We start from the raw sequence: 16151 nt of genomic DNA, 5'->3' as shown, positions 1-16151 counted from the left end.
AGGCGGTACCCCAACTTCAGAGTTCCGAGCACCCATGGACAAGAGGTGCACTGACGCCAAGCACTGAGATGGGCGCTCAAAAGGGATGGCGTCAGCGGGGCCCTGCTGTCAGGGACGGTGGTGGGCCCTGGTAGAACCCCGACCAGTGCGCTGTCGGGAGCGTGGGTGAAAACGCTCCTGGCCCTGTGACTGCTGTGGTGGAAACCTCCGTCCCACTCTATCAGAGTCACGGGAGGGGGCCCGCTCAGCAAAATGAGGCCGCTGGAAGCTGCCACGCCTCTCTGGAGGTCCCTGAGCCGTCGGCCTCGACCGTCTAGACTGGTGAATGGACTGTGTCCGCTGCCTGACCTTCTGAGCCTCATCCAATGCAGCCTCCACTGCCGGCCCAAACACCTCTCCAGGAGTTATCCTGGCATCCATGACAGCAGCCCGGTCTGAATCTGGTAAACCCGACTGACTCGGCCAAATATGCCGTCGAGTCATGGTCATTTGCACCAGGGAATTACCCAGGACCCTCGCCTGGGCGCTAGCACCCTGGATAACTGTATCCACCACTTGTGTCATCTCTGGCAGAAGTTCAGCTGGGCTTTTGGATTCCAGATCCAGGTATCAGCCCCTCCAGGTACACCATCAGGAGGGCATTCGTGTTTGCCAGCCGAGAGGCCATGGCTGTAGACTGAAAAGCCTTCGCCACCAACCCTTCAGTGGTGCGGCACTTCTTATTCGGGTGCCGGGCAATCCTGCTGCCCGTGGAGGAGGCCCCAGCCAACATTGCAAAGGTTGGACCTACTCTGGCCACGCCATCTAGGCCATGCTCTGAAGCCCCACTGAGGACACTAAGAGCTGAGCGGGGGGCAGGAGCATCCCTTGGTTGTGCCCAAGAGCCCTGCAGGTGTTTAATAAAGTCAGGATACAGCGGTAAAGGTGCCTGCCTCTGACTACTCGGGTCCCGGTCCAACGCAGAGGCCCTTGGGGGAGATGGCGGAGGAGGAACGCCAGCGGCCATGGCTGCCCGAGAGAGCATGGGCCCCAACAGACAAATCAGGCTCAAGACCTACCTGGTCCACCTGGTAAAGAGCATCAGCCTCATCTTTTCTCTCCTCATAAACACTCAGCTGCCCAGAGGAGCCGCCACTGTCGGTCTTATCCAGATTGTCTGAGGCAGTAAGAGACATAACATCGAAATGTGGGTGCATAACTGAAGGGGCCTGGTGTGACACATCCAACAGACGCTGTTGCTGTGCAGCCATCTAATCAATGGTTTTACGCATTTCCTCCAGCTGCTTCTGCATAGGGTCCACCCGCGGATCACAGAGCTGGCTCTGCTCTGTCCATTTCCGCTTCTTTTTCCTCTTCCTGCCAGCCGAAGCACTCGGACTGGGAGGAACCGGACCCTGGCCAGGTGGCAGTGTGACTTCCCTGTCCAGGTTATCACCCACCTGAGACTCCATAGCGCCTCCCGTGAATAATCTGGAGGCCAAATAAGATAAACACAAATAGTAGTAACTCAGTTTCCAAAATGAAATACTTCACATACATAGGATTAATTAAGGGATCAGAAAGGTATAAAGAAAGGTTCTTTTCAGCAAACCTTGAATTAATCATTGAGTTGTGTAATGATAATCAACAGAAAGCCTCACGGCACGTCAATGGGGTGCCCAGACAGTCAGCCCAACAAACGACAGCCAAACCATGAGGAACAAGCAGAGTATGTCAAAATACAAACAGGTATAAGCTCACCGACCAGGAGGAAGAAAGAGGGAGAGTGTGTGGGTGCATGGGCCTATATACTGGGCAGCCAAGCACCCACAGGTGTGGTTAATTTGGTATAATTGCTCCTGATCCGAGGGTGTGGTCACATGGTTCACAGGTTCACTGAAATGAAATAAAACAGTGCTTTCCTGGACATCAGGTATTGCTCATGGAATCTGTAGGAACCACTTTCCCTGATTGAGTTTCACTGTCTGCCACTGGGACCAAAGTTGCCTTCTCTTTCCATGTCTTTTCTACTTTTATTCTTTAGAATTGATCAAGTCTCTTGTGTTCTTTCTTGGTGTTCCTATCACCCATCTTATTTTTTGGACTTCCAACCTATACTTGCTACAGATGTCACAGCTGTTTGGTCATGGTGTTCAATGTAAGCCCATACCTCCCTGCATCTTACACCTTGATCTTTTGTGCTGGATCGTCTCAGAGGCACATTCTGGTGACTGGTGACCTGTCCGGGGTGTAACCCTGTCTTTTGCTCAAGGAGAGGGGGGGATAGACGGCATCAGATTTCCATGAATCTAATAGGCTTGAGCAGACATGGATGGATGGACGGACGGACGGACGGACGGACAGACTCTTTGCCCAGTCTGCTCCTGGGGTCATGTTTTGTGTGGTAGACCCTCTTCTCTAGTGCTTTATGGCGCTTTTCCACTAGTACCTACTCAGCCTGGTTCGGCTCGCCTCCACTCAGTTTGGTTCTTTCCCACTAGGGGTCTAAAGTGCAGAGTAGATACTTTTCTGTAACTACTCTGCCGAAGTTCTAAGTGGCTGAGTCGGCTGTATCTGACATCATCACACTACACACCACCGATTGGTCGGGGGGTGTGAGTCAGACATCTGAGTCAGAATGTGACATCGGCGAAAGAGCGACTCTGACGGCGGCTTCATGTTCATTTTATTCGACAGGCAATGGCACCGCAAAAGTCTGTTTCGTAACCAACTCTGAGGTGCAGATGTTCATAAACCTGGTGACTGAGGAGAGAATTAAAAAGGGATCTAGACGGACGATAAGGAACGACAAGATCTACAGTACCAGGAGTTGTCACTTCATAGCTGCTCGCAGCTACCAACGGACTTTTCAGCAGCGCCGAGACAAACAAAAAAAAAATTTGAAAGCGCCGCCCTTTGAAGCTTCTCTCTCTCTCTCATTTTTTAACTTGATATCGACCTCCTACTTCTGCTCCAGGTGCTGAATTGTTATGGAAAAGAAACCAGGCCGAGTTTAGTCGAGCCGAGCTGAGATGAGTAAAGCTGAGTAGATACTAGTGGAAAAGTGCCTTTAGTGTCCGTACTGCCATGATTAGGCCCTGCGTGTTGCCCTTTGGACCAGGTTTTTCTAGGATTTCAGTTGCCAGTGGTGCATGTCCTACAGGAACTTTTTCTTCGATAATGGTGGTCCCTTCTTATCATCCTTCCGTTTTGGCTTCTGTTGAATGACGTATTGACAAGAGTTCATTATTAGGGGCCAACCTCTGGATGTATCTCTGGATCTTTGTTGTTTTATCCAGAATAGTGCTTTGAGGCGCACTTATCCCTAGTCTCCTTCCTTCTGCCTAGTCTACACTCTGTAGGGGCTGGAATCTGAGTGAAACCTTCCATGCATCATGAAGTCTTTTCTTGTCCCGACATTAGTGTCTTCCATGTCCTCCTGGACTTTCTTTTTCCACTCTGAGCTGACTATTCAGGATTTGCCTTATTCTTTATATGTATTTGGTTACAAACTTCTTATACCTACTAAGGTATTTGTAGCCGTCTGAACATTTTATTTATTGCCATCTGAAAGGGTTGTTCACCCCCTTCATTTTCAATCATTTGCGTCTCATACGCATAGGCCCCAAATAAAAAAAGCCTGTATAACTTTTGATGATACATAAGCGTAGTGTAAACTGTTAATTGTTGAGCTGTGGTGATGGAAAGCAGAATTTGGTAGCTGTTTTATTTTGCCTCTGTGGTTTTATTTTCCATTTATTTTGTTTCAGCTCTTTTGCTTAGCAGCAATTCACAGCTGAAGTCATCTCATGGTATTTTACAAAAAAAGGAAGAGCAAAAAAAGCAAGTTCAGTAAAATATAGTCTAATTGCATTATAAAACAAATGCAGAAAAATGTAGGACCATCCATTTATAATCCAATTAATTTGAATCCTGTTCATAACTGTTGACGTATAGTGTAATTTCTTGAAAAGCAGCAAGCTGTGAAAATGCTATTGATTTTAACTTTGGGTCACAAAAATTTGAGGTGTTCTAACTACTTTTTTTTCCTGATACCTGGGATTTGGCTACCAGCCACTACCGAGTACTGATCAAATACCAGTGTTAGTTAAAAATGGCTCTTTTGCTTTTCAATGAATATTTAAAGGTGACCTATTATGGCATTTAATGTATATTTTAAACAGGCCTTGAATGTCTTAAAAACAATCTAAAGCTTGTTTTTTCTACATAAATCAGAAATTCAGCCTGTGGGCCCTGTCACTAGTTTTACCGCTTCTAACCTCTTTTTCTGCGCCTCATTTTTAGGGAAGGGGGGGGTATGATAATGAGGCTCTGTGCTGATTGGCTCCCTGAATGACGTGTAGCAGGGGAGGAGCATAAACCTGCTCCGCCAGAGCAGCCCGAGCCTGTAAATTATCATAACACTGAATTTTCACAAATGGAAACTTTATTGTTAAAAAAATAAAATATGAGTTGTATATAAATAACATTTATGCACTATTTCAGCCGGATCTGCCCGGCGGATGCTGAACGCTGGCCCCGGAGCCACGCCGGGCGCCCGGCGCATGGCTCTGCGGCGCTCCGCGGAGCCATGCTGGGTGCCCGGCGTGGCTCCGCGGCGCATCGCCCGTTACCGGGGATCAAACCGACAGATTTCGCTGAAAATCTCGTAGGGTTAAGCTGGTCCAGCCTGGGACGGACCCCCGAGGACCCAGCTCTCAAACCACCCGGGAACCTGGATGATTTAACCTGGATCCGCTCCGCCGCGGCGCTGCGTCCGACTGGCTGAAGGAAACACCGCTCCAGCAGCGGAGAGAGCTGGTTGTGGGCGTGGTTTCAGCAGCGGAGGCTGAACCTCTGGAAATCTGCTCCCGTCGTGACGTCACGACGGGAGCAGATTCTAAACGGCTCAAAAAAAACCACGTGACACTGGGGGACTCTGGCCGGCGGGGATCAGACACCTTGCAGAAATTCATGGTATTTTGTCTCCCCTGTGCTGGCAGGGTGAGGGGAGACCACTTTATATATGTTAAAACAAGAAAAAACGTGTTTTTCATAATAGGTCACCTTTAATGCTATCCATGTGTGATTGTTATTATTATTAATGCCGTCATTGTTTGTCTGTCTTTCCCTTAAATGGGACCTATTTTGAAAAACAAATTTTTTTCTTGCTTTAACATATATAAAGTGGTCTCCCCTCAGCCTGCCAACTCAGAGAAGGAGGAAAGCAACCAAATTATGCAGTGTCTGTACAGCCGCCCGGATGAGCCATCCAGTCTGATGTGGTTTCTACGAGCCATTCAGATTCTGCTCCCTTTCGTAATGTAACGAAAATGCGATTTACATAGGTTGGCCTCCGATGCGTGAAACCACGCCCACAACTAACCCCGCCGTAGCGGTGTATCGCTTCATTCAGGCAGCCAATCAGCACAGTGCCTCATTATCATAGCCGCCCCACCCACTCAGAATCCTGCATAGATAACGAGGTTAGAGAATGGGATGATAAAGACATGGCTCAGAAGCTGAATTTCTAATTTATTTTGCAAAAAACAATCAAAAGCTTGTTTTTAAGACATTCAAGGCCTGTTTAAAATAGGTATTAGATGCCATAATAGGTCCCCTTTAAGTTTTTCATCAAGTCCAAAGTTACTTTGGCTGTTTTTTTGTAGATATGAGGGAGATAAGATTACGAAATGTGAATCAAACTGAAACAAATTTTTGTGTTGCTTTAAATACCATGATAGGACACTGTTGATGCAATTTATTTATGTTTTTTTTTTTTTGTTTTTTGGGTTTGTTTATAGTTTTTGATGCTCCAGATGAAACAAAAATCTGATATTCAGATTCAGATGACTTTATTAATCCCTTTGGGAGGTTCCCTCGGGGAAATTGACATCTCCATTCACACACACAACACTGTCATTTACAAATCAAACACCCCAAAAGCCAAACATCCAAATAAAGATAAAAAATAAAAGGTAAAAATAAAAACTGTGGTGCCATAAAAGAGAATTATATGGATAGAAAGAAAAGTGTTGTGTAATATTGCACAAAGTTATTGCACTGTCCTGGTTATTGCATTATTCAGAAAAGGAATAAAAGTCTAAAATAGTAAAGCACGTTTTGTGTAGACAGTGTTTGTCTTATCGCTCTGTTGAAAGAGAGAGGCTAAAGTAACAATTTAGAGTGAATGAAAACTAGAGATTAAAGAGAAGTGACAGAAAATTCAAATAAAACATATTAATTCTGTGTAGCAATACCATTTCAGGTCACATGGAGGTATATAAATCTGGCATGATGATAAAAGAGCCATTAAAAATACTGCACGGATGAGTCTGGACAGTTGAGCACATCTTGAAATATCACTTCCTCCGACAAGAGATGCACTTCATTTAGTCTTACGCCATGGGATTTAACATGACATTTCTAGTAATATACTGCCCCCATGTGGTCAGAAGTGGTATTCTTACATATAGTGGCTTTAAAAATGTTACTTTATTTGTAAATAACAGTTGAATGCATAATGTTCTGAGTTTGAGGCCAGAATTTAATGCTGAGTCTTGTTCATGTTGACAAGTTTAAAGGAGTTGAAAGTAATCTGATTCGTGGCTCAGTTTTGACTCAAGTCTGATTCCTCCAGTTCACACCTCCATAATGAAAGCAATGATTCAGAAAGAAGAATAAGAACTTGATCTGCTCTTGCCACATATCATATCTATCAAAGGTTTTGGTGAAAAGAGACAATATGAGGGACTGATGAGTGTGTGCATGTGTGCAGGTGGAACCAGCTGGATCTGGCCATCGTTCTGCTGTCCATCATGGGCATCACTCTGGAGGAGATTGAGGTCAACGCCTCATTGCCCATAAACCCCACTATTATCCGCATCATGAGAGTGCTGAGGATCGCAAGAGGTATGTTCTCCTCTCCCTTTTCTGCCGCTGACGCATCCATCCCACCCCTCCCGGTTGTACTGTCAGACACGAACACATGCCGCAGCCTCATTCACAGCGGTTTGCTTTTAAGAGCCTTGTAAAACAGGCACATCTCCTGGACTTTGCTCTTCGTGGCGGCTGCCAGCAGGGTTCAGGCAGAGTGGGAGCCGACCAGATGGCACAAAGTAACGCAGGGAAGATGACAAACAAAGCACCGAGAAACAATTGAGCTCCTTGAAACAAGAACAAGTGGGGAAAGTAGAAGGGGGAGGTGGGAATGATGAATGACTTCTCACTTGGAAATCACCTGCAGGGAGATGGAAATAAGTCATAAAAAAGAGCAATTAATGTCAGAGCAAAAAAGGTTGCGATTAGGTTAATGAAAGAAGAGAAAGGCAGAAAGAGCTGTGTTTAGAGAGGGAAGAAATGGGGGAAGTTAAAGAGATGGCATGGATTTGTCAGAAGGGAGGAAAAGCCAGGGAAAGGTTATGCTGCCCGAGTACTTTAGCTTGACATCTGTCCAGATAATAACGGCAAGATTGAAGGACTGAAGGGGAGGAAACAGGATGAAGAGAGGAGAAAGAAGAGGTAAAACAGACAGTGGAACTCACTGGATTCTCTGGTTGCAGCAGCTTTGAATTCAGTGGTTGCTTTCAAACACTGACGCAGAAATAATTCCCATTTTCCTGCACAGAAGACAGAACATGTCTTGGCGAACCTGATATTGTCAAGAGGAAATGTCAGAAACAGTGACAGAAATGAACACAAAACAGAAAACTTCTCTTCAGGAGTTTATGACAGTAGCTTAAGTCTGATTTTCATTATATACTTATAAGATACTTTCACGAAATCAGACATTTTCTCCAAGTACTCCACGGAGCTGGAGAACCTGGAGAAGACGTCCGGGGTGTTACCCCGCTGTCTCAGCTGAAGATAGCAAGGATAAGCTCGAGTCTTCCCAACTACCCCAAGAAGAATACAAATGGTGCATAACTGAATAATGTAATTTCATGTACTAATAATTAAAAATTGTGCTTATACAGTCACATATAAGAGTGGCTCCTCTGGTGGTGCGAAAAGCATAATCTGGAGATCCTTCTGATTGAAAAAGGTGTGTAAAAACCTTGAAATGTACTTCTTCTCTGCATTACTTTGCCTGAAATAAACAAACACGGAGAGCATTATGATATATTTCCCTCGTCTGATCATCTCAGTGTAAAGTTGTATGATCCAAAACACAAGATATGTCACTGTGCCGCATTCAGGAAGATTGTGTTTTCCTTTGCTATAGCTTTCATTCACACGTTTATGTAATTGCTGTACCAACAGTATTTGTACTTATAAATAACCAGATTTTGGGAAGCTGAGGGTCAGTGCACCGAGGCCCTTGTCCTGGCAAGAGTCATTGAGTTATTTGATTGTTCTTCCCCATAAGATTTGTATAGAGTAGAAAGAAATCACATGAATCCACATAATTGCTCTTCCACTGGTTCCTCCCCCAGGACCCATGCGCCATCAGAGACCCTACAAATAACAATTGTCTCTGACAACATAGCTGCTGGGATCATTTGGGAATAGAAACCCCTCCATGGCAATAATAGTGTTTCACAGAGGGTGGGGGGGTTGAACCAGAACACGCTGGAGCTTATATCTATCAGCGGCCTGGGAACACCTTGGTTTCCTCCTGTAAGAACACGAGCAGGATGCTGAGGAGAGGAAAGCCTTTCTGCTTAGGCTGCTGCCTCCACGACCCAAACCCAGACAAGTGGAAGTTAATGGATGGGTGGATGACAAATGACTAAGAAGAGGAGTGATTGCATTCATATAAAAAAAATCAGGCCCTTTGCAGATGCATTCAATGTTTTGATAACTGAGATGCACATAGATTCATAAACCTGTCAAATAATGCTTTTTAATCATCTCTGCCAGTGTGTATTTTAGAAACTAGAGTGCAGAGTTTTATATACAGTATCTGGCCACAAGTGGATGTGCTTGACACTGACATGTTCATTTTTAACTCAGCAAACATGCCTCTGATATAAGAACTGAATGTAAAATTTATGTCAACAGATTTCATTTACTCACTCCCAGCTTCTAATTCCCATCTTGTTGACTCTTCCTGCTGAATTTGACCACTTTTTAATCAGTTTTCAAGGACAAAAATGTAAAAGTAGCAGTGCAAATGTTCTGTTTAAATACTCCACATCGCGTTCAGATTTAATGACGATAATGAGTTTTGGAGGGCGGTGTCTGAAAAGGGTGAGTATGTAAAACAGTACTCTCCAGAAACGGTGACGTATGTTAATATAAAAATGCAGATTGAAGATGACACTTCTCATGTGGCACTTATAAAACACAACCTCACAGTGAACCACGATCCTGTATCTGAGCCATCAGACTTCATCAGTTTTATCAGTTTCTCTTGTACTTTCACTCACTGCGACACGTCAAGATGTATTCTGTGAGGAGACGTTGATTTTACACCCACTTGCAAATCAGGCTCCCACATCCACAGCATCTTTGCTCCCGAATCTCAATCAACTGTGTAGCGAACATTAGTTATTTTATTAACTTCTTAAAAGCATGAAAATAGAATGAGGTTGACTATTTGCCTAAAAGCAGCTGCTTCTCCATGAAGAAGGTCCGGCTGCCTTTTTCATGGTGTCTGTAAATGTTTTCTACAAGCCAGACCATCATCACATCTATGATTTCATATTATTTGCGATCCCTCCCGGGACTGGGCCACTCTCATGGACTGTGCATGAACCTCAGCGTTCAGTTATATCAGTTAAAAGGATGGATACGTTCGAGGAAGAAGAATTCACAAACCTCCTCAACACATTTTTCAGAACCATCTCAAACCTTTCTTTGTTTCTGATGCTGCCCAAATGTTTTCTTAAGCTAATTGAAATAGCATCACGCGAATCTCCTGTCTTCAATTTGAATTTCTGTGCTGTGATAGATTGATCACAGTGGAGACATTCGGACTGTGTGTAGCTCTACTCTTTTTTTTCCTTTTTATGCAGCAAAATGAAGCCATCAGAAGGCTTAAGTGTGATTTATCTATCCATGTTGACCATCTCTGCCATAACAGGGACCCTACATCTTAATCTCGACCACAGCTTGACCTACACCTCCCCACAAATGTAACCCAGAGTTGGCAGACCCCAACCAATGGGATTAGCCTGCTTGGAAGTATTATATTTCCCTCTATGTCTTTCCCGCTACTACTTCTTCTTCATTGTTTCCAAACCTTTTTTTGCAGAAAAGGACCAGCTCCCCTACCTAGGTGTTTTGTGACATACTTACAGAACAAAACATAGTTCTATACAGTAACTATGATGTAGCACCATAAATCATGCTTTATTGTTGTTCAATAGGAGAACATATGTGTGGCCATGTGAAAAGGCCGGGACTAGAAAGTAATTGAAGATGAAATTGTGTCTTTTAGTTTCCACAGAAGCTTTCACGGTACAAGTACTGCTACCTTATTTTTTAACATTGGTGCAGCCATTTTTCATTCTGTTTACATTTGTGTTTCCACAGTTCTGAAGCTCCTGAAGATGGCGGTGGGAATGAGAGCTTTGCTGGACACCGTTATGCAAGCCCTGCCTCAGGTATGCAGTCAACTCTGCTAGAAACCCTCCAACAAAACCACTGAATTCTCTATCCTTACCTCTATTTTTTATTTTCATTCAGTGCATTTCACATCTTAATGCATCCCACAGAAGTTTGTGTGTATAATTACGTCCCAGAGGCATTTCAGATTGCTTCATTTTCTTACATTTCGGGACGTCATCTTTCCCCAAGAGCCTTAAGAGCTCCGTGCACCCCTGTTTGCATTACCAGTCCCCTGTAGAGATTGGGAACGAATTGCCGCTTGAGGTTTTGTTTTGAAGACTGGTGGGTGGATTTGTGGGGTTAAGGAGTTGGTAAATTGGAGCAACTTCTGCGGTATTTGGATTGAACACATGGCGTTACGCTCTCAGGATTCTTTGATAGCACCTCTGTCGTTCTCTCTCAGAGAGACGCGGCGTCTGAGTGTTGTTTCAGGCTACAGTCCCCAAGAGTTGTCAAAGGTGTTCAGAACTAATAAAGCTGATATGTGATGTGGGTGTGAGCAGGTTGCTACATGATAACTATTCTGACAGCAAATCTGGGAGCTTTTTTCATCCCCTTGACCTGCCTCTGTGCCAAAGCTGTAATTACCTGTTATCTCTTATCTCTCAATTAGCTGTTGAATTTGTATTTCAATTAAAATCAACATTGTGCCATTATTCCTTAAAGGGGATGTGTATTATGAGGAAAAAACTACTTTTTGTGTGCTGGTGAGCGTTTGTTTGGTTGTTTTAACATGTAAAAGGGACATTTTACCAGAAAGAAATGATCTGCTTGAAAGTGTATTATTGGGGTGCCTGAAACAGCTACAGGTACCAACTGAAAAACATTGAGATAACACAACTTTCTAATTTGGGGACATCCAAGTCTGAAAATATGCCATTCATCAAGCAAATCATATTTGGAGGGTACTGTGATCTACGTGTGCCGTCACACACGTAAATTAGAATGATCCCACTTCACCATCTTTATCTCCATCCAGTTTCACACCTCGCTGCATCTTGGTAGTGGGAAGCACAAAGCCGAAGCTCCGCTTTCAAAAGAGGTGACCCCCTCAGAAGAGGGGGGTGGACTGGAGTAGAGATGCTACAAACAGAACTGAAAAGAAGTGTTTTAAAAAATGGGGCCTATGAATCGTTTTGTTCCAAACACCACAGTGATAAAACATTTTATTAAGACCTGAGGAACCTGTGTCAGCTTTTTTTCCTCTTAAAATGCCATGTTTTCATGCTTTCCAAGATTTACATTTTAGGTTTAGACACGTGACCATTCTTGGAACTGATTTTTTTTCTTCTGTATTTTTGTTTATTGTCTCTGTGGTTTGCGGGTGCAAATGGTCAATCAGCACAGCTCTTACTTTTTTTCTGACTGTAGACAGGTTTCCATTAGCAGGGATCTAGAGTAGTGTTACCCAACTCCCTTACCAGGAACCGCCTGAAAATGAGAATTGTTGGGAACTTCAGATTCAGATTCAGACGACTTTATTAACTTGTATGGGGCTGAAACAAGTCCCTGCTTTGGGATTAGTACAATCCTGATAAACTGCTGGGTATGGTGGCATTAAACCATTGCTGAGTGGATATTCTGTGGGCAGAAGATTACATAGTTCAGCCTTCTCAATATCCTCTTTGAGTATGTGTTCCTTCAATTTTGATCTTGTCATTCCAGTTTGTTTTTTCTTATTTAGTTCCTTCTGCTTTTTAGTCTTCTGTTATGTACTGACAGCTGCAAAAGGAGGAAAGGTGGTCCACCATTAGGTTTTGAGTGGTTGATTACTGAGCCAGTGGATCCTACCGGGTTTGTCACTTTAAACACAAAAGGAGAAAGGACAGAGGAGGTGGTTGGCCTATTACAATTCCAGCATCTTAGGATTTACTACGGACCCCTGCTAATGGAAAACCGCCAAGTATCATCAAGACCCTCCACCTATCTCCCTCCTCACTAATCCCTCTCTGTTGTCTCCCTGCAGGTGGGCAATCTCGGTCTACTCTTCATGCTACTGTTCTTTATCTTCGCCGCGCTGGGAGTGGAGCTCTTCGGGGACCTCAGTAAGGACACATCCACTATTAAAACAGACATCTGAGCCGTTACGTTTCTCACTTGCACATAATGCTCAGGGTGCAACGGCACACACCGGGGGCCACTTCTTACCCTCCTAGGGTTAAATCTACCTAATGTTAATTGCTTTCCTGAATCCTTTGTTGAAATACCATATTGATCTCTCTAATTGTGTCTCTCATCTTCCATTGTAATAAAAATCCAATCTTGATAATTATACTTCCATTGCAAAGGCTTAGGAAAAGTCACGAATGTTACTAATTTCCCATATTTGAGTTTCTTATTTACTCTCCGTTCCCCTGTCTTTATCTTTTCCCTCTTCTCACTCTCCCCCTCCCTCCCCAGTTTGTGATGACCTCCATCCTTGTGAGGGTCTGGGGCGCTATGCTACATTCAGAAACTTTGGGATGGCATTTCTTCTGCTCTTCAGGGTTTCCACCGGAGACAACTGGAATGGCATTATGAAGGTGAAAGGCATTGTTAAACGTAGCAGCTCTTCCTTCTGACGTGTTTAGACCCAATACATTCATTAGGTAACTTTAGTTTGTTGTCTCTAGGTGCTAGGAATGTAGATGTGGGGTATCTGCATCTGCGGCATCTGCAACCTGTTATATAGAAAGGCAGAGAGTAAACGTGGGGTGTGCAGTAAATAGTGAAATTACTTTATCTGACTTTCATACCAGAATCTTCATTTATCAACACCTCCTTTTGTGCCCAGATGATGTTATCTGCACAGTCATGAAGGCTCAGGGACGGAGAGTGACTGCCGTCCATGTTGTTGATTAAGATTTCTTCTTTTCAGTCACTTTGCATTTTGGAAATCAGTTGAAAGTAAGCAAGAAGGCTTTTTGGTATCTTTCTTCACACCTGCCTAAAAGTTTTGCACAGCACTTATTATGTACATGCAAATCTAGCAGGTGGTTAACAAATTGGGAGAGCCACATTTTAATTACATCTTGCTTGTTCATTAATCCATACATTACTTTGTCTTCCTCTGCTTTTATAAAATGTATTTTTTTTTTATCCTAATCCAAGTTTGTTTTTAATTGAATAATTAATATATGATTAATCATAATAAATAGCCAAATAAGTATTTCTTTAAAGGTACTTAAAGGTCCCACAGAGTTATGTTTTTCCAAGTAAGAGCCATACTTTTTCTTCCAGGCCACAGGCTTCAAATTGAGATTTTTTTTCACCATTTGTAATTATGAAACTGTCACAGTAAATGTTGATGGATAGCTCGGGACTGAGGGGAAATATTTTACCTAATTTTTCTAAGATGACAACTTTTTTCAAAAATCGTTGGGTCTTCTTAAAGTTGCACTTGGTACGTGTATTTTTGTCATATTTGCTGAAATGACCACTATATTCCAATAACATTGCATGAACTGGGTAGTTTGAGAAACAAACCTGCTCGTTTGGGACAACAAGCAACTCGCGAGGCAATTTACGAGTTTCCACGGCTCCAATCAGCACTGGGGGGCGTGTTTAGCCAATCTGAATATTAGAGTCGTGCACATGCTCCAGACAGCCTCCCACCCCCTCCCCTCCAGCACTTAAATTAAACATTCACATACCACCGCCTAATAAAAGCCTGCATGTGATACGGTTGTACGAGGTTAACAGACCTCTGGGGGGAAAGTAGCTTGCCAACTGTTGGCCAGCGGTCCGGCTAGTCAGTCTGGAAGAGTCCAGGTCCGCCTGCAGGACGGGCCAGCTGGAGGAGCTGGCCCGTCTGGCTGCTGCCAGGGAGAGTGGCCAACAAGTTAGCCCCGGTTAGCGACGTTCCAGGCCAATGCAAAGCTTGCTATTTCATTTTATTGTAATAAACTTTGTGACTTTTATCCGTGAAATGTGCTCTATAAATAAATGTTACTTATGTTTTAACATGAAGGTCAGAGGAGATTGGTTGCTTTTGGAGCCAAACCCAAGTGACCGTTCAAGGAACTATAATTCCAGATGTTGACCTCTTGATTATACTCTTACCTGATATACTCATTCCTTTCCCATCCTTTTCCTTCAGGATACACTGAGGGACTGCGCCCAAGACACCGGTACCTGCTACAACACCGTGGTTTCCCCCATCTACTTTGTCTCCTTTGTTTTGACCGCTCAGTTCGTCCTGGTCAACGTGGTCATCGCAGTTCTGATGAAGCACCTGGAGGAAAGCAACAAGGAGGCCAAGGAGGAGGCTGAGCTGGAGGCAGAGTTGAACCGGGAGCTTCAGATGGACGCGGGGGAAAAATCCCCCGCGTCGCCCCAGCTCCACCCTCTGGCACTGGCCATGGACAGGTCAAGTTCTGGGGGTTCACCCTGGAGATCCACTGGAGGGGGGGACATGGAGCAGGACAGGGAAGGTCCCATGGACTCACCCACTGCTGATATAACCAGAGACTCAGTAAACATCAGAGCTGAATCCCCGTCATACCCAGAGCCCCAACTGGAGGTAAAGATAATGTGCTGTTTCCATGTTGTGTCCAGAGCAAAGTCAAGATTAGTTTTATGTTCCGTAGCAGGTAATCTGTGAGTCTGTGTTCTTGTGAAGGAATACGTCTCGTTTTAGTAAGCTTTTTAACACAGTATATTAAACAGTTTAGCAGAAATGCATGGAGGGAGTTCCATTACATTGGGTATAAACATTTGCTCTGGCTGGAAAGAAAACAGACAACTGACTGAACCACCCCTCGTGCTTCCACTCGCAGAGGCATAGGGCTGCCTAGAATCACATGTGTTATGGGGTGGAGGTGAAGGATACCTAGCCATTAAACATAGTTGTTGTTTTTTTTAGTAGCACACTTCAAACGGAAGGCTCTCCAATTTATTGCACAAATCAGACAGCTAGATAATCAAAATACTCTGATTAGAATATTTAAGTTGTAAATAGTTTAAAGTTTAAACACTATGGCAGCTATTGTATTATCTATTTTGATGTTGTTTCATTGAATTTCATTGAATAATCCCCAGTCGAAACTAATAAGTTAATAATAATAGTAATAGTGTTTGGCAACAGATTCACGTATAACAGTGCAACATTTTAGTGCTCTATTGCCACATCATTTGATGACACATGAGCACTGAGGTCCATTGGTGAAGCGTTGAACCAGCGCCTCCCCTGTCAGATAGTTAGGGCTGAACTTTTGCTTTTATTGGATACTAGTAGCCTGTTGGCGTAGGTACAACTAGGGCTGGGCGATATGGACCAAAAGTCATATCTCGATATTTTCTAGCTGAATGGCGATACTCGATATATATCTCGATATTTTTTCTGTGCCTTAATTGGGGTTTCCCCCAAAGCATTATAGCATAGCATCTCTGTTAGCTTCATTTTTTTCTGAGGCAAACCCTTAAAAAAACAGTCAGTTTTAATACAAAGCCTCGTGCCAAATGTCACACAGGTTCCTTTATTAACAGAGGTCTGCACAATATCAAAATGTATAAAACAAATGAAATAAAAATAAACTGCCTGCATATATAGAATAAAAATGCTTCTTGAATAAAATAAAACAAATATCCCTTTCCTGCATAATAATTTAATTAAAATACACTGTACAATTAATACAATG

General features: G+C 43.6%; 1 protein-coding gene across 11 annotated transcripts in view; it reads left to right on the top strand.

Moving 5' to 3' along the window:
- The window catches only part of cacna1g (calcium channel, voltage-dependent, T type, alpha 1G subunit), a 367678-nt gene that overhangs the window by 331359 nt on the left and 20168 nt on the right, over positions 1 to 16151 (top strand). For all 11 annotated transcript variants that reach the window (XM_061709003.1, XM_061709001.1, XM_061709005.1 and 8 more), the window contains 5 exons: positions 6758 to 6891; positions 10459 to 10529; positions 12500 to 12578; positions 12934 to 13055; positions 14612 to 15034. In XM_061709003.1, coding sequence (XP_061564987.1) covers positions 6758 to 6891; positions 10459 to 10529; positions 12500 to 12578; positions 12934 to 13055; positions 14612 to 15034 — 829 coding nt within the window. The remainder of the gene's footprint in view (positions 1 to 6757; positions 6892 to 10458; positions 10530 to 12499; positions 12579 to 12933; positions 13056 to 14611; positions 15035 to 16151) is intronic.

Source organism: Cololabis saira, chromosome 19, assembly GCF_033807715.1.
Source record: "Cololabis saira isolate AMF1-May2022 chromosome 19, fColSai1.1, whole genome shotgun sequence".
Lineage (NCBI taxonomy): Eukaryota > Metazoa > Chordata > Actinopteri > Beloniformes > Belonidae > Cololabis > Cololabis saira.
The sequence above is the reverse complement of the archived record's forward strand: the minus strand, read 5'-3'. Positions and strand labels throughout refer to the sequence as shown.